This window comes from Bidens hawaiensis, unplaced genomic scaffold, assembly GCF_021521415.1.
Source record: "Bidens hawaiensis isolate Kalapana, Puna unplaced genomic scaffold, B.hawaiensis_p1.1 tig00032005_1, whole genome shotgun sequence".
Taxonomy (NCBI): Eukaryota; Viridiplantae; Streptophyta; class Magnoliopsida; order Asterales; family Asteraceae; genus Bidens; species Bidens hawaiensis.
The window spans coordinates 30,880-58,855 of NW_027495406.1; the positions used below are offsets into that span (position 1 = coordinate 30,880).

Consider the following 27,976-nt stretch of genomic DNA (forward strand, 5'->3'; position numbering starts at 1 on the left):
ATATAATATTAATTTACATTGAAAATTTACTTGGGAATTAAATACCCAAGTTGAAAGTTTACAAAATATTGTTATTAAATATTACAAGGATTTATATATCAAAAACTGAGCCATCAAGTATGCGAACTTCTATCTCCGGGATGACTCTAATCCTTGTATCTAGTAATCATCAACTTAGTTACCTGCAGGTGGGATTAAAATACGTCAGCTATGTGCTGGTGAATCGTTATGACTCTAAAATCATATATAAATAACAATTATAATACAAATACAGCTTTCTTGATAAGCTCAGCGGATATATTACTATACCCGGTATATGTAACACTGCCCTACACACACACAAGTCTCCGAGCCACGTAGCCCATACCGGAGAAACTATATATGACCATTAGCCCGCGACCACGTAGCCTTTGACTGTTTAGGCTTAACGGTTATGTTTGGATCCAGACACATGTGTATTCGGTCTGAGTTGGTTTATTCTCTACTTTGTATTACAATGTTTTAGAGATCACATAATCTCATGCAAATAGTTGACTGACTCAATAAGACAAACAACCTGTCTATCTTATAGAGTATAAATATGTTTGACTGTTTATAAAGGTTTAACGTATTCACATTATAAAAAGGTTAAACGTATTCACCTGAATCGATGATATGATTGATTGAAAACCTTTCTTGATTGCGAATGATTGTTAACCTATAAACAAATAGGTTTGAATGATCACCTTGATGGTGTATTTTGTTTAGACTGCAGACCATAAGTCTGGGTTTAACCTTGATTAGGTTTGTGAATGTTTGAAATCATGATTGTATTTGTGTGACGTTTGATATAGCATGCTTTGGCCTAATAGGATTTATCATGTTGGCAAACTTCTCCAGGTAAGTAAACGGGTCCCGCGGTTGATTGGGATGTGTACGAATTACTTACCTTAGACAAGAAGAGTCTACTAATGATATCCCCCTTCCAGTTATTACATGCCCATCAAAATATAGTTTTGAATAATATTATAATTTTAAAAATAATGTTTGATTGAAATCTGTTTGTGAATGCTTTTGAAAATACTTTCAAGGTTAAAGGCCATAGCCTTGACTGAGTCTAAGCTTATGATAATATAATTGACAATAACTTAGACTTAAATCCTACCTTAGTGAATGCTTGAAATACTTATGCTAAGGCAGATTGATTGCTCAGTTGGCAGAACCTTGCTTCTACTCGCTTAATCGCTCTACGGCTCGTTAACACTTCAATACTTGCTCAAACTTCACGAAAACGAACCTCGGGACTCCTTGGCAAAGCTAGCACGCTTCCCAATACTAAGTGTGTGTTTTTGAGTGTGAAAATGAGATGAAATGGACTGAACCCGTAGCTGCCCTTTTATAGTTGAGTGTTGCAGACCATCGCGTAGCGCGATGGCTCTTTCCCCAAGGCCGTCGCGTAACGTGACGCCGCAATTGACCAGGAAGCGCCACGTGATTGGACCTGTGAATTTGGATTACTTCACGGGGTATCGCGTAGCGTGATGGCCATAGTGGGTGGACCGTCGCGTAGCACGGCGCCCCACTTTTTCTTGAACTGTGTGATTTGGATAATCGAGTAGCGCGATGGTTTAATCCCAGAGACCATCGCGTAGCGCGATGAGTCTTAAAATTCAAAATTTTCATTTTAACCCCTTCAAGCTTCAGAATTGTCATTTTTAGCTCAAAATTGAACAGGGTATTCCCGAGATGTTACACAATGTCATAGTTTTCTTTTCTTTAACGTTTAAAAAGGTTGCTAATAAAAGGCTGTTTACTCACCTTCAAAGTTTCCCAAACAAAATTTGAACTAAAAACCTAATATCAATTCCAATTTACACATAAAACTAAAGAGCTAAATCCCTTATTAATTCCAACTAAACATAACCCTAAATACCTAATCAATTTCAATTTAAACATAAGCCCTAAATCCTAAATTAATTCCAATTTAAACATAACCCTAATTCCCTAAATACAAGAAATCTTACCGGAAAGGAGAGACCAGCGGTGGAGTGACCGAGTGAACTAGTGGTGGCTGGAGGTGAAGGTGGAGGTGGCTGTAGCGGACTAGAGGTAGGTAGCTGGAGGTGGAGGTGGAGGTGTCGTGGTGGTGGCTAGTTGCAGTGTCGTTAGCAGAGTAACAGGTATGAGGTCTGCTTCTTTTTTTATTGTATTACTAGGATAATAACCTGTGTTACACACGGGTGAAAAACATATCAAGAAACAATATAAAATGTAAAAAACATATTCAATCAACATAAATATTTGACATAAGTTTTTTTACTAGCAGATATTACAAAAGATGTTAAACTATGTCTATAAGATAAAAAGAAAATACTTTATAAATAAATAATTCAGTAAATAAGGAATAATATAACATAAATGAATCATTATACCTGAAAAAAATAATAAAACACATTAGTAACAGATTTTGTAATATTATTTGAAAACTAAGCTTACAAATACATACCATGTTTAAACTTATATTTTCACCTGTGTAGAGTTTTCATTCAAAAACCTTTTGAAACAAAAAATGTCGGGTTTAAAAATCGTAGCTTGCATTCGATTCTCCTGTCATGAAATAATAATAATAATAATAATAATAATAATAATAATAATAATAATAATAATAATAATAAGAAGAAGAAGAAGAAGAAGAAGAAGAAACATGTATAAATAATTAATGAAAAAAGTAGCATAGAGAAAGAAAAATATAAAACAATAAAAAACTTACAGATTGATCCATGAGGACCATCTCCATCAAGAAGTCATCGTTTGGAGTGTTTGTTATCTTTGACGGTCCATACTCTCAAAACTCTAACCTTAACTGTGGATAGAGATGTTTTGAGAACATCAATTTTATCCAACATTATAAAGCTTTGAACCTCCATTGTAATCTGCTTTAAATCAAACGATAAAAGACTTTACTGAAATAATTTGTTTAAATATAAAATTTATAATTAACAGTTGAAGAATTTACTTTGTAAAAGCTTCAAAGGCAGAAGATTGTTTTAATGTGGAGAATGCATCTATCAGCGGATGTTATATACTACATATGAAGATGTTTATTTTTAATAAACACCGTAAGTTCAGAAATCGTTTTAATTAAATAATAAATACAATAAATCGAATTCAATATAATGCAACATACATCCTATAAATAAAACCCTATAAATAAGCCTATAAATGCAGCATATAATTTCTAATAAAAATACAGGCCTTGATTTTTGGAACTACCAAAAATTAGACATCTAACTATAATAATAAACCAATTTAACTTGTTAACTAATTTAGAAACCGTTTTAATTAACTCATTTTCTTCTTTTTTATTTTTATTGAAATGTTTACTAGGGATCCATCCCGTTTAAAAAAAATTTCCTGGTTTGTATTTTATAAGATTGTTTTAACTGTTATTTTTGTAAGATTGTTGTTGCAGTATTGTTTAATTTAAAATAACAATTTTTGTAAGGTTGTGAATTTCTAGTTAATATATAACTAATTGATCAACTATATTAAAAAAGATTTTAGTTTCAAAAAATAACAGTTTAATGTTACCAAAAATTAATTGTGAATATGTGGAAAATAATTATATGGAAATGTAATGATGTAGAGTCCTATGTGGACATACTAGATTAGTGGCATGTGGGTAGAATTGAGTTTCTTTATTATATTAGTTAGATTATATTATAACAATTAGGTTCCTATCCATATATAATAATATTTTCAAATTTTAAATTGATAGGTCATAAAAATAAATTAATATTACTGAAACTTGGAAAAAGGCGTGTTATGAACAAAAAATCACAATATATAAACATAATTTTAAGTAGCAAACATATTAAACATCATATCGATTAACCGATAATTTAAAAAAAAAATCATACCTTAAACCCTAAATAGATTAAAACATAAATCGACTAATAAGAATAGATTAAATATCAAATCTATTAATCGTTAGTATAAAAAATCATGCAGTTAAACCCAAAATCCAATAACAGTGAACCAATTTGATGTTGTTCTTCACAAAAATCGATTAAACACTAAAATATAAATCATACCTGATAATTGCAAATGATGAACATATTTGATGTTGTTTGGATTATGAAACCGACAAATTATGAAGAACCGGTTATAGATGAGGCGAAGAATCTTGTTACAAACAACGGGGAGCGTTATGATTTTTGAACGAATCATGTGCTTTAAAGAAGAAACGATGAACAATTTAAACCTAGTAAATTTAATAAGTTTTTTAATTCTAACAATAATTAGAATAATAAATATTATAATTACATTAATAAGTTACAAAAATATAAAAGTCAATATCATTGATTAAAATTTTGTGATGAATATGTGGAAATTAGATTTATGGAAGGTTGATGACATGAAAGCCTATGTGGACAACCTAGGTGAAGGACATGTGGACAAAATTGTGTTGCTTTAATATATTAGTTAGATGTTGTTCTTCACAAAAATCGATTAACACTAAAATATAAATCATACATGATAATTGCAAACGATGAACATATTTGATGTTGTTTGGATTATGAAACCGACAAATCATGAAGAACCGATTATAGATGAGGCGGAGAATCTGGTTACAAACGATGGGGAGCGTTATGATTTTTAAACGAAGCACGTGCCTTTTAAAAAAGAAACGATAAACAATTTAAACCTAGTAAATTTAATAAGTTTTATAATTGTAACAATAATTAGAATAATTAATATCGTAATTACATTAATAAGTTACAAAAATATAAAAGTCAATATCATTTGTTTTAATTTTAGTGTGAATATGTGAAAAATAGATTTATGGAAGGTTGATGACATGAAAGCCTATGTGGACAACCTAGATGAAGGATATGTGGATAAAATTGTGTTGCTTTAATATATTAGTTAGATTAGATGTTGTTCTTAACAAAAATCGATAAACACTAAAATATAAATCATACCCGATAATTGCAAACGATAAACATATTTGATGTTGTTTGGATTATGAAACCGACAAATCATGAAGAACCGATTATAGATGAGGCGGAGAATTTGGTTACAATCAATGAGGAGCATTATGATTTTTGAACGAAGCATGTGCCTTTTAAATTAGAAATATTGAGCAATTTAAACCTAGTAAAATTTAATAAGTTTTATAATTCTAACAATAATTAGAATAATTAATATCATAATTATATTAATAAGTTACTAAAATATAAAAGTCAATATCATTGATTAAAATTTTATTGTGAATATGTGGAAAGCAGATTTATGGAAGGTTGATGACATGAAAGCCTATGTGGACAACCTAGTGAAGGACATGTGGACAAAATTGTGTTGCTTTAATATATTAGTTAGATGTTGTTCTTCACAAAAATCGATTAAACACTAAAATATAAATCATACATGATAATTGCAAACGATGAACATATTTGATGTTGTTTGGATTATGAAACCGACAAATCATGAAGAATTGGTTATAGATGAGGCGGAGAATCTGGTTATAAACGATGGGGAGCGTTATGATTTTTGAACGAAGCACGCGCCTTTTAAAGAAGAAACGATGAACAATTTAAACCTAGTAAATTTAATAAGTTTTATAATTCTAACAATTAGAATAATTAATATCATAATTACATTAATAAGTTATAAAAATATAAAAATCAATATCATTAGTTAAAATTTTATTGTGAATATCTGGAAAATAGATTTATGGAAGGTTGATGACATGAAAGCCTATGTGGCCAACCTAGGTGAAGGACATGTGATTAAAATTGTGTTGCTTAAATATATTAGTTAGATTAGATGTTGTTCTTCACAAAAATCGATTAAACACTAAAATATAAATCATACGTAATAATTACAAACGATAAACATATTTGATGTTTTTTGGATTATGAAACCGACAAATCATGAAAAACCGGTTATAGATGAGCGCGAAGAATCTGGTTATAAACGATGAGGAGCGTTATGATTTTTGAACCAAGCATGTGCCTTTTAAAGAATAAACGATGAACAATTTAAACCTAGTAAATTTAATAAGTTTTCTAAGATTAATTAGAATAATTAATATCATAATTACATTAATAAGTTACAAAAATATAAAAGTCAATATCATTGATTAAATTTTATTGTGAATATGTGGAAAATATTTTTATGGATGGTTGATGACATGGAAACCTATATGGACAACCTAGGTGAAGTACATGTGGACAAAATTGTGTTGTTTTAATATATTAGTTAGATTAGATTTGGATTATTGGGTTTTTTGGTTTGGGCTTTATTATTTAAGTGGTCTTTTGTTTGGTTTAAGTATTAAATTGGTTGTGCTTAAAGTACACAGAGGTAACGTTATTTTTTGTTCAGGGATAATGAAATACGAAAACCGACCATTTTTTTTACACTACCGGTAAAACATTGAGGGGGTAGCAGAGGCTACCCCTCCTCGTAAGCTATATCCGCCATTCTGGTCGAAGGGTTTACAATCCATGGTAGCCGTAGCTTATGATGTCAAATACTATATAGTACAAATACACGCAAGTTTTTGTAACAGCATGTTCCTTGAAAAGGTTCTTTTATTGAACTTTATAGTTCACCAAAAAATTCCTAGCCATTTTATTGTTGCAAAACGTAATATAACTTTATTATTCTTGTAACACTATTTGCAATCAACAACCAATTATAATAACTTAGAAACTAATATTTCTTGGCTTCATGTGATCAAACTTTTCAACTTTCAATAATACAAATTAAGTTGTCAGATATAATTTCTTGGATGCTAACACGTCCATGCACATAATTCTTAGAAACCAAGTTAACGTACACATGTAGCTAGATTCAAAGTTCAAATTAGCATAGGAAGCAATATTTTGGTGATGAAACTCCAAGTGATCTCATCTCATTTGCTCGCTCTTTTATTTTTTGTTCCTTTCCTTTTATTCTTTTCAGCCTGTGACCTTGCTCCTCCGGCTACATGTTCAATTCTTGCTAGCTTGTTCTGGTAATGTTGCCAACTGATCGATCTTCTTTGATCCAATTCTTTCTGTTACAAATCACCATATTATAAAAGATATATAATACTCCTAATTGTTGACTTTTACCGTGTATAAAGTGACGAAATAACCAAATTGTCCAGTTTAGTATTTTATTAGTCAAAGTTCTTTGACCAACTTTTTTTCCAAAAATGTTCACAACATATCCAGTTGATCTGTGTACTTATAATAATCATCGCCTAGCGAGATTTTCAACTAACAAGATTCCGCTACATGTCAAAAAAGTCTTGGTGGAAGCCAAAAAAATCTTGCTGGACGTAAAAAAACCTTGGTGGAAGTAAAAAAAATCTCGTCGGAAAACAAAGAGAACCCCATTCGTACGCCTAAAAACATCCCGTCGGGACGCCTAAAAAATCCATATGATTCGACAGTTTTATTTAAAAAAAAATCCAGGCATCTCGACATGATATATTAACATTTGGCGTGACTTATTTGGTTGAAAAATCTACTCAGGTGGTGATGATTATCAAGTAGAGTTAACTAGATTTGGGATAGACATTATGGGAAAACCCCGTTTAAATGAGCAAAATGTTTAGGTTAACTAGTCAAATGGCCATTTTGCTCATTTGCGGTGTAAAGGTCCTAAATCAAAGAAAGTCAAAAGAAGAACTAATTATATACGGTCAAACCTTTTTTTGTTCCACTCCTCGTTTAGCCCTTATTTTCTTCTCGTTCTCCCATTCAAGAATTGTTAGGTTACTCTTATCGTATCTGGGAATTAATTATATATGTCATTTTTAATAACATTGATGAAAGACAAATATTCATGTAATATTGCTCAAAATAATGAAACTTTTTTAATTACCGTCTTTGAATCTTTAGTAATTCAGCTTTCTCCCAAGCATCAAGTTTGGGGTTTCCACATCCATGTATGCTTAAATTTCTATTGGCATATGGCTTACTCGGTCTTGCGAACGATGGAGCTTTATCACCCTGACTCATTCTGCTCCTCATGGTAGCAACTAATAGAAAAAAAGAGGATATTGGAATACATTACAGTTTTCTGTTCTTTGCCAATCTAAATGTGTTTTTTGTTTGGAGTCTTGAGAAAATACAGATTATAATTTTGTATAACTAATATAAACGATTTACCGTTATGCGATTAACATCATTAACTTTAATATGAAATGAGATAAATCAGACCTTAAATGCAAATTAAAAACAAATGAAAAAAAATACTTCATTTTAATTTTTTATATTTTTTTTTCATGTAGATTATGGGTAGCTAGATTAAGAATATTTTACTCTTGCATGTACATAAAACTACAGAAATAAGAAATAAATGCATATATACACTCTAATAATCTATAATTACCTTCTTCCCTGGTTTTTTCCTTCTGATGATGCTGAGCGTTCATTTTTTCCTTGAATGAATGAACAGAGAATGCGGCTGCAGCTATGGCAGTAACATGTTCGCCATTGACGGAATCATTATCGTGTGATTTCCTATCTGAGCGCATGAAAAGAATATTTCATGTTGAATTGCACTTAATTTTGACCTCAAATTTTAATCTTCTGGGCTACTTTAATTGCGATACATAATATATATTTAGATCTAAAATCATAATAAAATCAAACCTACCTCTGAAGAAGTCCTTGTTGCCCCGTGTTCCAGACTCCGGGAATGAACCCCTAAATGATCAAGAAATTATTTTTTTCTTTTCTTAACTATAAAAAAGGTACAGAATGAAGATCATTACCTTCTTTGTTTGATCACACTCTCCATTCTTATCAGTAGAAAAATATCTTAATTAATATTGGACACGAAAACGGACAATTATTATGAACTAATTAGACACGACAATATTATGGAGGAGCTAGGAGGGGGTTTTGTATGATGAAGAAACCCTAAAATGGAAGTCATTGTATTGTAGGTGTTTTTGAATTAGAACGTAAGAACGTGCATGGGTATAGCAAATTAAGTAAATCAAGTTTTTGTTTGATAAGATTGATATGAGATAGATGATCAGTTTGTAATGTAGGGAGGCAAAGTATCTTATCTTACATTATTATAATATATATAATAATAACAATGTCTGGCCGGAGTACAAAGCCATCGATCTAACCTTTTTCTAAAGTTTTCCTACCTTTTACACAATGCTATTCCATTTTCTTTGGTGTTGAGTTTTTTCTTTTTACACAATGCTATTGCCCATTTGAAAAGTTTTCTTATTTAGAATTTTGCCACTAAAGTTTTAAGGATTTACCTTTTGATCTCTAAGAGTTATAGTTTAGTTATTTAGTGTTTTGACACTAATTAAGTTTTAAGCATTTACCTTTAGTTTGGCTCCTAGAGTTTTGCCAACGACAAACATTTGGTAAAAAACTTTTAATGTAACGAATCGAATCGATACTGGCCGAGTGCGGTAGCTTTCGAACTTAGAAGCTTGATTACTCTCAATACGAACTATACCCTCACACTTGATAATTGGAGTTTGATCATATTTGGCTGTTTCTCTCTTTGGCTCTTTCCACTATATCTTTTCATTGATTTGACACCACCTAAGCACCACGAGACCATGAGGGCAACATAAGCTCATTGAAGATGTTCTAATGGAGACTTGAATAGAAAGAAAATATCGACAGGGGTTTAACTAGTTAAGAATAATAAACAGTAAAGAGTATTATGTTCATTTTTCGCCTTTTTGAACCCGGAATTTGAGTTAAAACGTAAAAGAAATTCTTATTTAACCAAAATTTCAAAAAGTTAACTTCTAGAATTTGTCTCCAAAATACACTAATCATATATGAGTAAAGTCCACATAATGTTCAAAGCTTATAGCATTCCGTAAATGTAAGTGGGAGGGGTGTTTTAATGCATGTATGTGTAGGAAATAGTCAGTGTGTTTTGGTTAATTTGATTAGTTTTGTAGCTTTTTAACTATTTATGATAACCAGAACAAAGCCCAAATTGTTAGACCCACACACATGGGCCTGTTCTTTCTAAGCCCAAGTCTGTGTTTAGATAGGGTTTGGACCTAAAAGCCTTCTGCAAATAAGAGTGTGAATTCAGCCGCGGACCCACTCTTGAATAATGGAGACGTTTGTATACCCAGTAAAGTCTCGGATCACATCCAATAAAATTGACATCAACTTTCAAAACCGAAACTGGCCCCCATTAACTTTATAGAAACTTGATTTAAGCCCATTAAATTAATATTTTTTTGAATCATAATTTTTATGCCCATGTTATAGTAATTGGACCCAATTATATTACTACTACTTTATTGGGCCACTTGGCGGCGCCGAACTAGTTCGCAAATTTTGTTTTTACTTTTTCTATTTAGTTCGGTCGTTGTAATGAACACAACAGAAATTTACCAAGAGTTAAAAAAAACTTAACGCCACTAAGTTTTTTTCTAAAATTTCAACTAGTGTTAATTTTAGGGTTTTCGATCGGGATGAAGATATGATTTGATTGAATTAAAACTTACCTTGAAACGGTACTCCAAACGACAAAAGTTGGCTTCATTCGTCTGTTTAAACTTCCAATTAACAAAAACCAAGCTGTTTGGAGCACCGTTTCGAGGTAAGTTTTACGCCAATCGACTCATATCCTCATTCCGATCGAAAGCTCCAAAACAATTTTTTGAAATTTGAAAAAACTTAACGGTGTTAAGTTTTTTTTAATGAAGGTCCAATGAAAACAATTATCGTAAAAGATAGGACCGGTGACAACTATTTTCTGAGTTAAGATTATTATCGGCCAACTGTAAAAATACAAAATTATTAAAATTCAATTTGCCTTAATAAAAAAAGTTAAACGAGTGGCAGATCCGTGAATTGCAATATACAATTCAACGAGTCAATAATAATCAAGTTGTAAATATGTTTGACTTATCATAAACCGGTTGACAAGTTGTAATGAATGGGTTTGAATATATAGGTATGTATCAATGTTTTAAAAACCGGTATTTTACTCATACCGGATTGAGTTAAAAAATGGTATAACCGGTTGAACCGGGTTGTACCGAGAAGTTCAACCGGCTTAAATTTTACCCTAGGATTTTAAATAAACTCAACTTTCAACTAAAAAAATAGCCCAAAATTACTTGACTCGATAATAAAAATAATTCAAAAAGCTAATTCATAATAAAAAATAATATAAAAGCACTTGAGTTTCAAACAAAGTTTTTTTAAAAATAAAAGTGTGCAATGGGTTTATGACATTGTTACTGGTTTACTCATTTTAATTTTATCTGCTAGGTTAAAAGTCATCTTTAACAAATACGGATCACAAAAAATATCAAAAATCTATTGGGCTTAAAACCGGTATGTCGGTTTAAACCGGTATTTTAAAAAAACTGACGGTTCGATACTCTAGCAAATCGGCTAAAAATACCAGGCTATAGCTACCGGCTATTATTCAAAACCCGGTATAACCGGCCGGTGCGAACCGGTATTTAGAACACTAGTATGTATGTCAATTGTTTGAAAACCTTAATTCAAATTTAGTAAAAAATAAAGAATATATTTGGTAAAGCATCACAAAATAATACCTGCCTTCAAACTTACCTAAATAAAATATTCCCTCCCTTAAAAGTCTCATTATGAAGACGCCCAGTGTGAAGCGGTGAAGGTTTAATATGACATGAAAACATGTGGTCTCATGTCATGTCATGCATCTGTAAACAGCTCATCACAACCCCGACACATAATAAAACTGAAACATGGTACAATGAAACAACATCGTCCTTTTAACTACTTCACCTCCTAACATAAGACTTCAATCACTTTCCCAGGTTCTGTCTTTATCCATCTATGTTTCTTTATTTGCCTAATTTTTTTGGATTTAATTTGTAAGTAGTATATTTCGTTTAAGTCAAGTATTGATCCTCTTCATACCTTTGTTTATACTTTTAGGGTTTATACAGTAACCATAACCAAAAAAACATTATAAACAAGAAACACCTGAATTTTCATTTTCATTATTATTAATAATATTATTCATTTGGGTTGGTTGATAGAAAAGTCTGATTAGGAACACCTAATGTTTTTCACAACCAACTTCTTTCTTGTTTTTTTCTTTTGTTCAATTTGAATTTTGATTATAATTAGCTAATCATTTTTCACAGGTAGAAGAAGGTTTTAGTTGATCCAAATGGAGTTTTGCACTTCATTAATTATTATTCTAGCATCAGTTTCTGTGATTGTGGCACAAAATGTTGAAGAGTCATATGTTGTGATTAATGGGAGTATACCGATAGCTCACACGGATGCGAATTACATTTGCGCCACTATCGACTGGTGGCCGAATAATAAGTGTGATTATCATCAATGTCCTTGGGGATCTTCATCTGCTTTGAATCTTGTAAGCAACTAGCAAGTTCATGTTTATGTCACAGAAATATGGATAAGTTTTTTTGCATGACATTAGTGTTTATTGCATGATTTAACTGCCCACTTAAAACATGTATAGTAAGTGCTAACAATAATTTTACACTTTAATATTTTCAGGATTTATCCCACCCGTTTCTAGCCAAAGCGGTTCAAGGTTTGTTTTTTGGGCTTATTTTTTAAGTAACTCGCGTTTACTTAAAGCAAAATGTTTTAAATGGATTAAACAGCTATTAAACGTTTGAGAATACGAGTTGGTGGTTCGTTACAAGACCAAGTATTGTATAATGTTGGTAGTTATTCGGGACCTTGCCGCTCCTTTACAAAAATGAAAGGGGGGCTGTTTGGCTTCTCTAAAGGATGCCTTCGTATGGGTCGATGGGATGAATTAAATCAGTTCTTTAATAAAACAAGGTAAAAAGTTAATTGTTGGAATTCAGTTCATAAATAAATTCAAGTTAATACTGTAGTGTTAAAAATAAAGTGTTTCGTTTGCAGAGCACTTGTGACATTTGGCCTTAACGCACTCAACGGGCGACGCCAAATTAAAAAGGGTGTTTGGGGTGGAGATTGGAATTCAAGTAATGCTCATGATTTTATAAATTATACGGTTTCTAAAGGGTATCAGATTGATTCATGGGAGTTCGGTATGTTTTGTTGATGCTTATTAATTAACTTATTTTTTTATGAACGTTAACGAGTTAACTGTTGCAGGTAATGAGTTAAGTGGTAAGGGGATTGGTGCAATGGTAGATGCTGATCAGTATGGGAGTGATTTGATTGAACTCAGGGGTATAATCGACAATTCATACAGGCGATTCCGGCCAAAACCGTTACTCGTGGCACCAGGAGGGTTTTTTGATAAGCAGTGGTTTGCTACGCTTCTTCAAATTTCGGGATCGGAAATTGTCGATGTAATGACACACCATATGTATAATCTTGGCCCAGGTTTGTTCTGTTCTGGTCAAAGTCAAACTGCTGATGTTGTTTTTTTATGTTTGACCTTTGATTGTCGAATGAGTTAATTTTCAACATCAAGATTCACAAAAATCATTACTTTTTGTAGAAATATTGTTAGTAGTGTTTTACTATACCGAAAGGCGATAGATTTTATGCTAGCGTTGAAACAGAGAAGTACTAGGTTTGACTCTTGAAAGTCAACAGTGAGTTCTTTCAATGACAGGTGTTGACAAAAATTTGGTGAAAAAGATTTTAGATCCCCATTTCTTGAGTCGGGCATCAGGCCCGTTTACTGGTCTTCAACAAACGATTAACACGGATGGCCCGTGGGCATCTGCTTGGATCGGAGAATCTGGCGGGGCCTACAATAGTGGCGGTCTTCATGTTTCAGACACTTTTGTAGATAGCTTCTGGTAATCATCTCTTTACACACTTTCAAGGTCCGCTTTGACTTTCATGGTTGACCTCAAAGTCAAACAGTTCAGAATATTTCAAATAATTATAGGTACTTAGATCAGCTTGGAATGGCAGCCAAGTATCACACGAAAGTATATTGCCGACAAACGTTAATCGGTGGGAATTATGGTCTCCTAAACAAAACAACATTCATGCCTAACCCTGATTATTACAGGCAATAATCTTTACACGCCGACTATTTTTTCTATTTTTTATTTATTTTAAAAAACTTGGTTAAAATATGATCATCTTGTTTCACTCAAGCAGTGCACTTCTGTGGGCCCGGCTTATGGGAACCGGAGTTCTTGCAGTTGATAGAGCAAACATTGCGCCACATTTGCGCACTTATGCTCATTGTTCAAAAGGGAAAGTAAGTTCATTTTTAGCTCTAAATAATCATAAGTTTATAATAAGTGTTCTTTATATGTTGTATACTTGTTGCAGCCAGGTATAACTTTGCTTTTGATCAACCTAAGCAACCGAACTCATTTCACACTCGATGTTCACAACATCCTGACGATTAATCTGCGTACAACTCAACACTCAAAAAGTAAGACAGCATTTGTTCATGGTTTCAAGACAGCGGTTTCGTGGGTTGGATCAAAATCAACGGATGAACATTTGTCGCGCGAGGAATACCACTTAACGCCTCGACATGGAAATATTCAAAGTAAAACAATGGTTTTAAATGGAGTTCCGTTAGAGGTAACCGAAAATGGTGATCTCCCAAGTTTCAAACCAACAATGGTGAAAGTCGATTCTCCGGTTACCATTGCTCCTTTGTCTATCAAGTTTGTGCAGTTTCCAAACTTCGACGCGCCGGGTTGTAAATAATGCACCTTTGTTTGTACCTTGTGAAACTTGGTGGTGCTTGACTGTTTGCTTCTATACATAAATCAGTCGTTCCAAGTGTAAAAAAAGTGAAAGAAATTGGGCAACTCATGCTATCAAACTAGCCTTAATTTTACTTTTAATCTTCTACATTGAACAAATGTGGTACACTGGCCTGTAAACGAACCGAACGTTAGGGAACTATTCGTGAACCGTTCGGCTGGAAGTTCGTTTATGTTCGTTTATTTAATAAACAAACGAACATGAACAAAAAATTTGTGTTCGTATAATTAAACGAACGAACATGAACACATGTTCCGTTCGTTCATATACGTTCGTTTATGTTCGCTTACGTTTGTTTATTTATGTTTGTTTATGTGTTAGTATATAGAACATAATTAAATATTATATAGATAGGTAATCTGATTAAAGGTTTTTATATTTGTTAATTTGTGTTCATTTAAGTGTTTTCATTTAAGTTCATTTATGTTCGTTTAGATTTTAAACAAACTAACACAAATGTCCCTTTTCAAATAAACGAACATGAGCATAAATATTTGTTCGATTAAGTGTCCGTGTTCTTTTAAAGTTAAATGAACGAACACGAGCATGCCTTTGTTCGTGTTCATTCGATTCGTTTACAGGCTTTTATTATTCACATTGATGAATACATTGGTCTCAATCTATAGGCTCTGCTGATTTTATTTGTGTTCGTGAACCGTTCGTGAACACATTAATTTCGTTAAGGAACGAACACGAACATAAAATCTCGTTCGGTAAGTGTTCGTGAACCGTTCGTGAACACATTATTTTCTTAACGAACGAACATGAACAAGGCCTTGTTCGTGTTCGTTCGGTTTGTTTACAGCCCCGTAGGTACACATGTAGTATTGTTGGGATAGTCAAATGTGGTTTATACTTTTATTATACATAAATGCATTTTATCAGAGCCTAAATAGTATTAACTCATCATTGTGTCATTAGGTCACGTGGCAATACGTTATTGGTACAATTCTGTTTGCCCATCTTTTTTTTATAACGGTAATATTTAGACTACCGTACTTTTCAAATGTGGAGAGCTTGATGTCTCACTCTGGCCAGACTATGTTTTCTTAACCGGGTCCATATTGGCTTCAGAGTTTGGCTTGGGCGTACCCGCGGGGAACTATATACCGCCGACTGTCACTTGGCAGTCGTTGCGCCACCACAAGAGCAAAATTCCCTAGCGTCACACACGGTGGGACGAAAACCCAGGTGAATTGACAACCTTTGCAAAAGGCCTAGCTCAAATCTTTCATTCTCAATATTCATCCAAAAGTGAAACAAGTGGGATTCGATCTTGAGTCTTCACTAAAGAACTCAAACCTCCTGCAACTATACCACAAATTTACATAGCTACATTTCTAAATCTATAATGTATTTCTGGACTTTATAATTCTTTTTATTTAAATAATTTATGTTTTATCTCTAAACTTTTAATAGAGAATTTATGTTCTCTATCTCTGTACTTTAATAAAGTTATCATATGAACCATGAACTTTAATAATTTTTTTTTAAACAATGTGTTCTATTTATGAACTTTTAATAGAGTTATTGGCTTATTAAAGGTTTTTTCTTTATTTAACACTAGGATATAACCCTGTGTAATATACAGGTGGTTAAAACATACAATAAAAAGGTTAAATTTAATAATATATGTAATAATAATAATATACTTTATGGATTCATAAGATATAAATAATGATGAATAAAATTTTATAATTCATAAATATCAAAAACCCATTTAATACAACATTTAAAGTAACATTTATAACTTTATTAGTAATTCTATAAATGATAATAGTATTAGTTCTCATCATAATTGACCACTCTAGTTGAATGACATGTGAAATAATGGTTTTGCTTTAATATTATAGACAGATTTTTTTTCTTTATCTTTTTTTTATACATCTAATTTTTTTTTATTTAAGTTATTATAATTAAAGTTAACTTAAAACTCTAAACATGTTTAGTTAACCATGTGACTTGCTATTTTTACTATCGTGTAGCTTAAAATCTACATGGTCTATATTAATCCATCTATCTACGATCTTATTAGGGCGTGCGGGCCCCATTACTCTTACTGTTATAATTATAATAATTATCACTAATTATATCACAAATAAAAATGACATTGGATTCAATTGACTAGCACTCTTTCCATTGTATAGGGATCATACATTGTGTTGTTAAAAACGATGTCGTTTGCTAAATTTCTTCCTAGTTAAGGAAAATCCATCCTCTATAAATTACATTCATTGTCCGAACTAGTAAAGAAGCTTTGTCTATCGTCTTCACTCTTACTCTCACGATTTTCTAAGTTGTCAATTTTAGTGAGTTTTTTTATACACTTATTTATTTATATAGTTCAAAATGGAATCCATGACGATATAATATAACTGATTCTCAATTTTATGTTTATCTATCATTTTTGCTTTAGATCTTTTTACACATTGAGAACTCATGCTTTTCTAAAATCAGATTTATTAATTAGGAGTTCCTCGTTTTCATTATCGATTATACATAGATTGAATTAACATTTGATAAAACAAATGTTGGGATAATTATGATGATTAGTGCAACTAGGTTTTGAAATTAGGGATGTCGCAGTGCTAGGGTTTATAACAAAATCCTAATTTGGGATTTTGGGACTAGTGTTTCAAATTCAATCTTGTGAACTACAAATCATATGAGCTATTATATGTTAAAGTTTTGAGGCATAAATTGGTATGAAATCTTAAAGTCGTCATCATCATCATCGTACTCAGTATATCCCACAAATAGCAAAGCTATGGTAGGGTCTGAGGAGGGTAAGATGTAGACAGTCTTACCTCTACCCCGTAGGAATAGAGAGGCTGCTTCCGGTGAGACCCCCGGCTTGATAGTAGTTTTGCATCAAGCCTTGGACATAAGGCACATAACACTCAACCATTAGCACACCGGTCGATCAGTGCATGTACCCTTGTCTTTCGGCTATCAACGCCACCACATGATGCCTGATTAACCTTCCGCCACTTTTAACGTTATTTTCACGCGATTAGTAAAATAACGTCAAAATTAATGCAATTTCACTTTTGCTCACCCGAGGGTTCACACATATATACATTATATGCGCGCACCGCAAGCAGGGCATGTATGAAATCTTAAAGTAAATATTATAAAACAAATTTTGATCGCATATTGATTTTACGAAGTAAAAAAAGGTTATAGCACTAATTATGAATCAAAACCTTTTGATTTACCTTCTGTATTCATATATAAAAATTTCAAATGTGTAAGTTCTTTTTCTCAGATGTTTGGCAAAACTAGCTGGAAGCTGGTAGCTGTTAGCTGTAGGCTTTTAGATATATTTAGGTGTTTGGCAGAGTAGCTAGAGCTTTTTAGATATATTTAGATATTTGGCTGAGTAGCTGGAGCTTTTAATAAAACTAATTGGGTGCCAGCGGAGTGCGCACGCAACCTGAGATCAACCGCATAATCAGTGTCGGTTCATTATTCACTTGATATTAGTGCACACATAACCTGAATGTAGACGTGTATTTTGTGCAAAGGCAGCAAGCGTGTAATCGTGGCGAAAATCAAGAAACAAAGCTAAAATATACAGTAATTTCAAATAGATAGTTTTTTAAATCAACCTCTTTTGATTTGAAATCCTTTCCGATCCGACACCGTTTTAATCTGAAACATATTCTGACCTGGCCCATTTCGACCCAAAACCGTACCGACACGAACCGAACTAAATTAACCCTTTTTATCGACTCGTTCCGACCCTAATTTGGTCTTACACATGACCCGAGCTCGTCTGACTCGACTTGTTGCCAATCATAACCGGTAAAGAAGTATATCAATATCATACTCAAATTAAAGAGAATAAAATGTTCTTTTTTATGATGTAATGTGTTTAAAAAAATATTAATGTGTGAAAAAATTATGGACTTTTAAAGAGTCATTGGGTAGTTAGTTTTGAATAAGAGTAAAATATGTAACTATTATATAAATTAATAAAAGTTGATGAAAGTTCAAGTACCAAAATTATAAATTCAATTGTAAAAGCTTGTAACTTTTTCTCAAACGCTAGTAGTAATAGCTTTTAGAAAAAAAACTTTTTCTCCTAATATAAAAGTTTCAAGCCTATTAAACCAAAAAAAACTTTTTGTTACGTAGGAGCTTTTTCTTAAAAGCTTGAAGCCCCTAAAAGCTTCTAAAAACTCCTTGTCAAACATACCCTTTATATTGTATTGCGGAAAAAATATATTATTAACTTTTATATCATATTTTTGATGTTTATAATTTTAGTAGGGTTTGCGTAAAATATCATCCTATGTTTTTGAATGCATCCATATGATAATTTATTTTATTTTTACTTCCAACGAAATTTGTGAGTATTGACAGATGTCCTTATGGTTTTTTCCTGGTGGATGATGGTTTGCTGATGTAGGTATACAACTATTAAACGAATATTCCAACAAATAAATATTAATTAAAAAAAATAAAATTGAAGTTCTCAAGAAATTATAAATATTTAGGTTGATTATTTTTATACCAAATTTCATAAACATGTAATAATGTTTACACAAAACAATGATGAAACACTAATATATATTATTCATCGTTTACTTGTTCATCCATCATGATATTTTGATTTGCGATATGGTTTTGATACACTCGTAAGAAGAAAAGCAAAGAAAATTTGTCTTTATCATCACATACAAGGGTATATCATATATGATTCTTTAGCAGATGGTGTATGAAACCACAAATCCTTCGACTTTTTTTTAATGCTAAAATGTTCATTTAATAGGCAACAAAGATGGCACACATGTTGGACTTGCCTTCGGAACTGTTAACCACCATCATAACCCTTATGGTGATGTCAAGTGGTGACGTACGAGACTGGGCTCGCGTGACTGCCGTGTAAGTCTATTCTCTTGCTAACTTCTTTTTTTTTATATAAAGTTATATATAGTTTCTTCACTAATATAAAATGTTTTTAACTAACTTTGAACATAATATACATATTTAAATGCAGTTATTATAAGTATTATGTTATGAGTTTTTTCTACTATGGTTTTGTTATATTCTTTCTTTTAATTTCATCTATTAGTTGTAATCTACACGTAATTTACCACTTTATTTTCGTTTTGTAACTGAATTAAGTGTTATTAGTAATTATTTTACGAAATTATTCCTACTACTCTTCTGTCACACATTAGTTTGACAGATTAATATATATGCAGGTGCAAACAAATCTATAGTGCTGCTATCCAACCAAAATGTTTGAAACTTGTAAACTGTGAGCCTTTACTTGCACTCACCAGTCTTGAACAACACCAACACATTAATGGCTTACTTAGTAGATGTGTTCAAGCTGAAAATCCTACAGCAGATTTTGTGACGGCTAAGGTAATATATATGTCATTCCATTTAACATATATATATATATAGTACTTGCATCATCCTTAACTCTACAACATAGTACTAAAGTCCTAAAATGCATAGGTTATACTGTTTGGAGGAGCTCCATTATGGTCAAAGATACAAGAGAGTGTTGAGTCAGTTTCTAGAATGAAAATAAGCACACTACGGTTATCCGACCTGGGCATGTTCGCTAAACCTTTTAGGTCCGATTCTATAGCAGACGCTCCCTATATTGTGTTTTCCTTGGAAGAAGACGAGCCAAGTTTATGCGAGCCGTATAAGCGGTTACATCCCTTGAGACTAATAAAATCATTTATTACTCTTGCGGGCCCATTCGATATCGTCTCTGAGTTCCCTCATCTAATAGAATGTATTCTCTTCTTTGTTGGATATCCAGAGTTTATGAAAGTTGCAGGCATTGGACATGCTCCTGAGGACATGTGTCAGCATGAGCTAAGGGTTTGGTATTATGAAGGTCTTATAAGAGACGTACGCCTATCGACGCTTAACTTGACCGCGCTTGGGCTTCTAGTAGCCAGACGCCCCAAAGTTCAGAGACCGGGTTATATTGGCTCTTGATGAATTAATGATTAAAATGTGAGTTTCAACATCAGGACCTGCTGTTTGATTGAGTTATAAACCAGAATAAATTTGTATCAATCAAAAGGTACCTTGTTGTGTTGTTTTGAGTTTACCTTAGTGCTGACTGGTCATCAAATAAACAAACCATTTTGTAAAAGTTCATAAATATGCATATGGTCCTACTTGAATATCAAATAAGCATGTAACACGTAGTACTCAATAAGGTTGTAAAAGTCGGTAAAGCGGACCCTAAGCGGTCGACTGGGGAGTTGGGCGCATCAAAGTCCTGAACAACACCATTAGACTATAAAATTAAGTATTAGCTAATGTTAAATGAGAACACACTATGTTGATTAAACTTAAAACACTCTCTGAATCCCAATCCAAAGCTTTCCATGTATGTTAGTACTTGCTGTATTTAATCCGGTTAAAGGTGTTACAATCATTAGGCAAGAAACAGGGCCATCTCCGAGAATTGTTAAAAAATTTTGGGCCGAAGTGGAAAAAAATTGGGCCTTTAAGTAAAAGAGGTTTTTTGTTAGGTTTAAACAATTTATTTTTTAAATTGACTTACTTGGTAATGATTTGGGTTGTGGAAAACTTTTTTTGTATAAAAACAGGCTTAAACATGCCTTGAGTGAGACTAGAATCCATAACCTTTTGATCGAGTCATACCCCTTTGCCATTACACCAAGCTAGCTAGTGGTTCTTTTGTTAAGTTAAGCGTTAAATATACATATTATTTTTCATAAATATATATATATTTATAAAAAAAAATTCCAGGCCTAGCAGGGTGTTGGGTGAGGTCCGTCAACCACCCTACCATTCTTGAGAGCCGGCCCTGGCAAGAAATGTTGTGCTAAGATCATGCTACATCGTTCAATCTTAAAGAAAACATTCACTTATATTGTTCGACTCAAAATCAAATACTTTACGATTCTTAGAAGAAAAGTTATAAAAAAAACTATGAATAAATTTAATATAATAAAAATATTATAAAAAACGATGCTATAACAAGGGTGTCATTTACCCAAAATCTGACTCCAAACACAGCCCAAATTAACCCGAACCCGATTAAGATGGAACCTGAACCCTATTAAGATGGAACCGAAACCAAAGGCCATATTCGGTTCAGCAATGGGCTACATCAAATTCACTCAAGCAATGCACTTCTGTGGGACTGGCTTATGGGAATCGGAGTTCTTGCGGTTGATAGAGTAAACATTGCGCCACATTTGCGTGCTTATGCTCATTGTTCAAAAGGGAAAGTAAGTTCATGTTAGAGGTAACCGAAAACGGTGATCTCCCAAGTTTCAAACCAATTACCATTGCTCCTTTATCTATCAAGTTTGTGCAGTTTCCAAACTTTGATGCGCCCGGTTGTAAAGGATGCACCTTTGTTTGTACCTTGTGTGTAACCTGGTGGTGTTTGCTTCTATATGTAAATCAGGAGTTCCGGTGTAAAAAAACCTGAATGTAACTAGGCAGCTAATGGTATACTGTTAACTTTCTACATTATTAAACAAATGGCACCTAGTAATCTAGTATGGTTAGTCAAATATGGTTTTAGTATACATAAATGCATTTTGGCAAGCCTGAATAATATTAATTCTTCATTGGCCCACGAGGCAATATGTTATTGGTGCATTTCCATATCAACAAGTACAAACAATGAAAATCAAAACCAAACACACAAATAGATCAAAAGAAGCCTTTTTTGAAAAATTTGAAACGACTATTGTTGATCGTTCATAAATGGTCAAAACAGTTATATGTTGTGTTCAGTCTTCTCCCCATGCATCGTGTTTAAGATTCTGCCTGGAAATGATGCGCTGCCTGCGCGCCTCTTCTTGTTCCTTGAGTTCTTTCTGCCCAAAACTTGTGGAAGGCAACTTCATTCCCATCCCATGAGCAATTAGCCTTTGCGCAGTTCTTGCTGATGTTTTTGGCCTTTGTCGTGGTGGTTCCAAATCTGTATGCCGACAAACGTTCCATTTTGTTTTAGAAAAATGGTTATGACGGTTAATTCGCATTCACTATATTCACAATCACCAAAACCAAAATAAAAAACTGAGTATGGTGGTTGTCAACCTCAAATAACCACAACGTTACAAAAAAAACCAAGAAAACTACTACCACCAACCAATCAAAAATTTTTTTCATTTCTTTTTTATCATAAGGTTAGTATTGTAAGCAACTAAAATATATATATCGTAAATATAGATATAAAAACTGATATAACTACGCTCAACTAGCATTAGCATACAAAAATTTTTATAAAAAACATTAGTTATTTAGAGTTCTTTCAAGTTCTTAAAAAATTTAAGAGTTCTACAATGACACTCATCCTATATAGGATTGGAATCGTGTGAGAACCATTTGAAAATTGAGAACTTTGAGAACTATTTTGGACCACAAAAAACCCGTCAAGAAAAAATAAAAAAAAAAATTTAAAAACCAAAATAAGGGGGTGTTTGGGATTCCTTATTTTACCTCATAACTTTTCATTAAGTTAATAAGTTACAAAAGTGTAACTTATTAACTTTTCTCTCTCACGTTAAAAGCAATCCCAAACACCTTATTCCTTTTATAAAAGTTAATAAGGTATAAGTTGGTGAAAATAAGCAACCCCAAACACACCCTAAATGCGAAAATAAAAAAAGTAAAAATAAAACCAAAATGTTTATCTAGCATCCCGGTTTCATAAAGAAAAATAAAATAAATAAAAAATCTCGATTTTGCTAAATTATGCTGTTATTTTTATACACATATGTACAATTAAGATACATGATAATGTACATATGTGTATATTATGTAACTAGAGATTAAATGATAATATGCATATTAATTTAGCAAAACCGAGATTTTTTTTCTATGAAACCGAGATGCTAGATAAACATTTTGGTTTTTTTACTTTTTAAAAATTTTCATTTTTTTTTGTTCTGTACTTTTTTTTTAATATTTTTTTAAAAGGTTTTTTTGTGGTCCAAAATGGTTCTCAAAGTTCTCAATTTCAAAAAGTTCTCTTTGGATCTTCCCCTATATATATATATATATATATAATGTAGTTTACGCAGTTACATCTCCCCTCCCCTCCCTCCTTCCCTTCATCTCTTTCTCTTTCTCTCTCTCTCTCTCTCTCTATATATATATATATATATATATTATATATACACAAAAAAAATTAAATCAAATATATATATTTGGCATGTTACCTTTTTCAGGAATGGAGCTTAGGAGTACATCACTCTCACCAAGCACACGAACTGTAAACGGACACTTGATCGAGTTACATGCCTCAAGAGCTGCAGTATACCACATATCAATCATGTTATTTAGAGTTTAAACAAAATAATAATAATAATAATAATAATAATAATAATAATAATAATGTGTGTTAGATATGAAGTTACCAATTGCTGGTGTTCTAAAGACAGCAAGTGCAGTGGTATCATTGATCCAGCGTATGACTACATCGTGATAGTTAAACTTCTCCAACATGTTCTCCAGCCCACTTGTAGTCATACTCGGTTGAAAATCTTCCAAAACAAGAGCATGGCGTGTGCCGTATTTCACTAACAAGAAGCAAAAAAATATATATCAGATTTTGCTACTTCACAGCAGAACTGACAGACAACACTTAGCTCCATTACTGATTTCTATGCATCCATTTTTCGATAAACCGATCAAAAGTAAACACTTACCTAGTATTTAGTTGTTTAACATTTACAAGCCCATCGAATCTAGTTTCCAAGATGTTTTAACATGAGATTTGGCATGACATTTATGCAGAAAAAAACCTTCACTATATATACAAGAATCAAGATGCCATGACCAACGAGTATAAACTAGATCTTAAAGTCTACAAGCCTGTAGTGGATGAGTTAACTGTTCATAGTCATACTTCATGGGTCCAATTCCCATAAAAGCTTCACAGGAAACAGGCCAATTGATGTAGGTAATTGAAAAGGAACTTGATTAAAGCTATAGACTCAAAAACTAATCAACAATGAACTCTCATATTTTCATTACTTTCATATAAAGCATACGAGTAAACAAGATCATGTATTTCTACATGAACATACAAGATATATGACAGTTATGTCAATATAGCAAACCTCTGCAACAATGCCACATGTAACAATGTTGTAATTGTGTGAAGCATGCTGATGAAAGAAAAAAGCTTCTCAAGAATACATAGTATGTACACACAAACATCATACATAGGGTCTAAAGACTTATCATGACACTAACTTAACTTTTGATAGTCTGGACAAAACATTAGAAAATTGCTGATTTACCAATAATATCAAAACAGTCACAAATTAACAATGCCTTCATGTCAACACCTACAAAACATGTTCAAGATGATTGCTTTCAGTTTTATCATATTACCAATGTAAATAGCATAATTTCTTTCTTTGATAAAATTTGATATGAATACATATTTTGTTTTCATTGTCTATTAACATGGATCCAATAGATTCCTTAAAACTGTCACTACTACAGAGCATTTAAGACAACTGGCTGAAGACTAAAACTAAGTGCCTGGCATAGTTGTCGATAACGGTCAATAGTGACGACCTACCTATATGCTACATAGCGCTGGCGATGAAATAGCGGATTAGCGGGCTCTATTTGATGTTTAGCGATAAGATATTAGAATATTTTTGTTTTAAAAAAAAATTGGGGTTTCATTCACAGAATTGAATTTTTACGGTGGAATTGGTAGAGTATAGTGCTGTTTAATCGATTTTAATGTCTAAAAATCAGGTTTTTGATATTTCAAAAAAGAAGAAAGAAAAAAAAACCCCTAATCATTGCTATATCACGCTATTAAGGCGCTAAACATCAAATAGCAGGAAAAGACCTGTACGCGCGCTATAGCGAGCACTCTTTTCGCTATTGACAACTATGGTGCCTGATTTAACATAATACAATAAAAGCAGAGCCTTAAGATGGAATGACTCCATTTAGCAGCTAATGAGTTAACGCAGACAAAAAGAAATCTAAACTTTAAAGAAATCAAGAACCTACAATCTCTTGTTTGCTCATCATGTCCTTGAGAAGTGGGAGACACTTGTTGATTTACAGAATTAGCATCGGCAGAGTTTCGATCACTATAGAGGGCATGCTTTTGATATGAGAAGGTGCCCCTTCCACGCCGCCTTACAGGAGCTATAGCATTGTTATCTTCTTCTTCTTGTTCAAGTGTGAGTGTGGATACATCGACTAGCAACTCATCAGGAGCGCGATCTGCAACAGCTTCCCAGTCTGCTCATATTCCCAAAACATCATTCAACAAGACTGATAGAAAACCAAGTGAATGTGAAATAAAGTTAAGAAAAATTGCAGCAACACACACACCATCTTCAGAATTGTCATTACAAGAAGAAGCTTCATTATTCAAATGGGAATCTTCCTTTGCCTCCATATTAATTGGCTGAAAAAGAAAGAGCCAGCATGGGGATCACTAGTAAGGAATTATTATCATTGTTTTTGGGTAATAATATGTAGAGATTTTCTTTCTATTAACCCCAAACAAACAATTACAATAAATAAAGTGGCAGGCAAACCTATTTTCTTTGCATCAAAAATATTCAGTTTTTCATATATATGCTACTAACTGCGATACTAACAATCATTAAAGTAGGCTCATAGTTATAATTATTAGCATGAAAAAGTGTCAAGTCTTAGTTAATATGATGGTCAACAACCACAACCACAACCACAAATACATACATACGCACAGCAACATCTTATATTAAATTAAAGCATAGGGGTTGTGTGATTTTTGTATATGTTGAAATTTATCTACGAATCCTGTTTTTGATATATCTAAGAAGACCAACCGACCGAGCATTAAATACGTAGAAATCGAATCGATTTATTTAGCAGTGTATCAAGGTGTGTGAGAGAGAGAGGAAGAAGATACCTACCTACCTTTGCAATGGACTCCTCTTCTCTTCTGTTCCTTTCTTTTCGGATAGAAAATCCTTTTTGCTGTCTTTTCTTTTCGATCGAAATCTCTGTTTCTTCTTCGATTTGTTTGAATTTTAACGAGTTTTAATATTGGGGCAATGTATGTAACACTAGAATGAAGGCAAAATAAAAACAGCGGTAAGGGTCTCAAAGCCTAGAAATCACTAAATAATACAGCAGCAGCAGCAGCAGCAGAAGTGAAGATAAAATAAAATACTTCCAAAATTGATGCTATTACTTACTGCAGATTGAAATAGTGTAAAGCAAATTGATTCAAAATGATGTGGTCAACAGCAGTAAGTAAGTAAGTAAGTATATGACCAAAATGAAGGAATGGATAAAGCACACAGCAGTTGCCAGTTGGCTTTTCAGATAAGATGCAATTGAAACCCTAAAAACATAGCTTAACACCTTATCCAAATTGAAGAATCATATAATAACTGTAGCTAAAGCAGAAATAAGAACTGCAATCGTATGCTTCTGAATAATAATAATAATAATAATAAGGAAATCAGCAAATTAAAATGAAAGAGAGAGAAGGTTCTGTGGAAGGAATCGTGTACCATGAACAGCAGGATACAAATCCAAACCCAAGTCACGAAACTCAAATAGCCGGCAGCGGGAGGATGAGAAGTGGATTCAAAGGTACCCAGGGTTTGGACAAGACGATTACAAGCTGTACACGTCCGACACATGTCATGACACGACCTAGCCATACCACCAAAATTACTAAGGCGGCTCTCGACGATGTCACAAGCCCGTGCGTGGGCGCGTCGGATGCAAATGCCGCTAAGTGTGTCTATTCACATAAGAATATAATCTTGTGAGGTCTCCCACTTATAAGTAACTCACAAGTTTATCATTCTATTAACGTGGTATTGTGGGTCCAACCTGTTTCTTATTTCACCCGTGTTCAAATTCACAACTACACACTTTAGAATATCGATATCAAATTCATCTTTAATCTTTGGATACATTAGTAATTCGTTTGTTAGTAACAAATACTAATATATATATTATTATTCGTCCAAATTTCCAACATAATGTAGCTCAAACATGTCAACTATAATTATTTTTGTTAAACATACTTAATGTTGTTAAAAACGATGTCATTCAATAAACTTCTTCCTAATCAAGGAAAATCCAACCCTCTATAAATTCCATTCATTGTCCGAACAAGTAACGAAGCTTCACCGATCGTTTTCACTTTTACTTTAGCGATTTTCTAAGTTATCAATTTTGGTGAGTTTTTCCATACACTTTTTTTATTAAATTTTATAGAGTTCAAAAGGGAACCTTGACGGCACAATAAAACG

At 32.7% G+C, this 27,976-nt stretch overlaps 2 protein-coding genes and 1 pseudogene across 2 annotated transcripts; 1 reads left to right on the forward strand and 2 right to left on the reverse strand.

Annotated features, from left to right (window-relative positions):
* Positions 1–6,852: 6,852 nt before the first annotated feature.
* LOC143582801 (uncharacterized) lies at positions 6,853–8,515 on the reverse strand (annotated as a pseudogene).
* Positions 8,516–12,117: 3,602 nt separating this feature from the next.
* LOC143582803 (heparanase-like protein 1) lies at positions 12,118–14,670 on the forward strand. Its single transcript, XM_077065289.1, has 9 exons — positions 12,118–12,366; positions 12,513–12,549; positions 12,623–12,806; positions 12,891–13,039; positions 13,107–13,340; positions 13,576–13,765; positions 13,858–13,983; positions 14,076–14,178; positions 14,253–14,670. The coding sequence occupies exons 1-9, from the start codon at positions 12,157–12,159 to the stop codon at positions 14,640–14,642; spliced, it is 1,623 nt and encodes a 540-aa protein (XP_076921404.1). The 5' UTR covers positions 12,118–12,156; the 3' UTR covers positions 14,643–14,670.
* Positions 14,671–22,342: 7,672 nt separating this feature from the next.
* LOC143582804 (uncharacterized) lies at positions 22,343–26,117 on the reverse strand. Its single transcript, XM_077065290.1, has 5 exons — positions 26,046–26,117; positions 25,716–25,952; positions 24,092–24,253; positions 23,894–23,983; positions 22,343–22,650 (listed from the first exon to the last, which is right to left on the reverse strand). The coding sequence occupies exons 1-5, from the start codon at positions 26,110–26,112 to the stop codon at positions 22,460–22,462; spliced, it is 747 nt and encodes a 248-aa protein (XP_076921405.1). The 5' UTR covers positions 26,113–26,117; the 3' UTR covers positions 22,343–22,459.
* Positions 26,118–27,976: the final 1,859 nt, after the last annotated feature.

Excerpts from the sequence above, each read along its gene's own strand:
- LOC143582803 (XM_077065289.1), top strand. The coding sequence starts at position 12,157 with ATGGAGTTTTGCACTTCATTAATTATTATTCTAGCATCAGTTTCTGTG. Across the intron at positions 13,984-14,075 it reads CCTAACCCTGATTATTACAG|TGCACTTCTGTGGGCCCGGC; the intron begins GCAATAATCTTT and ends TCACTCAAGCAG. Across the intron at positions 14,179-14,252 it reads CTCATTGTTCAAAAGGGAAA|CCAGGTATAACTTTGCTTTT; the intron begins GTAAGTTCATTT and ends TACTTGTTGCAG.
- LOC143582804 (XM_077065290.1), bottom strand. The coding sequence starts at position 26,112 with ATGGAGGCAAAGGAAGATTCCCATTTGAATAATGAAGCTTCTTCTTGT. Across the intron at positions 25,953-26,045 it reads TAATGACAATTCTGAAGATG|ACTGGGAAGCTGTTGCAGAT; the intron begins GTGTGTGTGTTG and ends GAATATGAGCAG. Across the intron at positions 24,254-25,715 it reads TGATGAGCAAACAAGAGATT|TGAAATACGGCACACGCCAT; the intron begins GTAGGTTCTTGA and ends GCTTCTTGTTAG.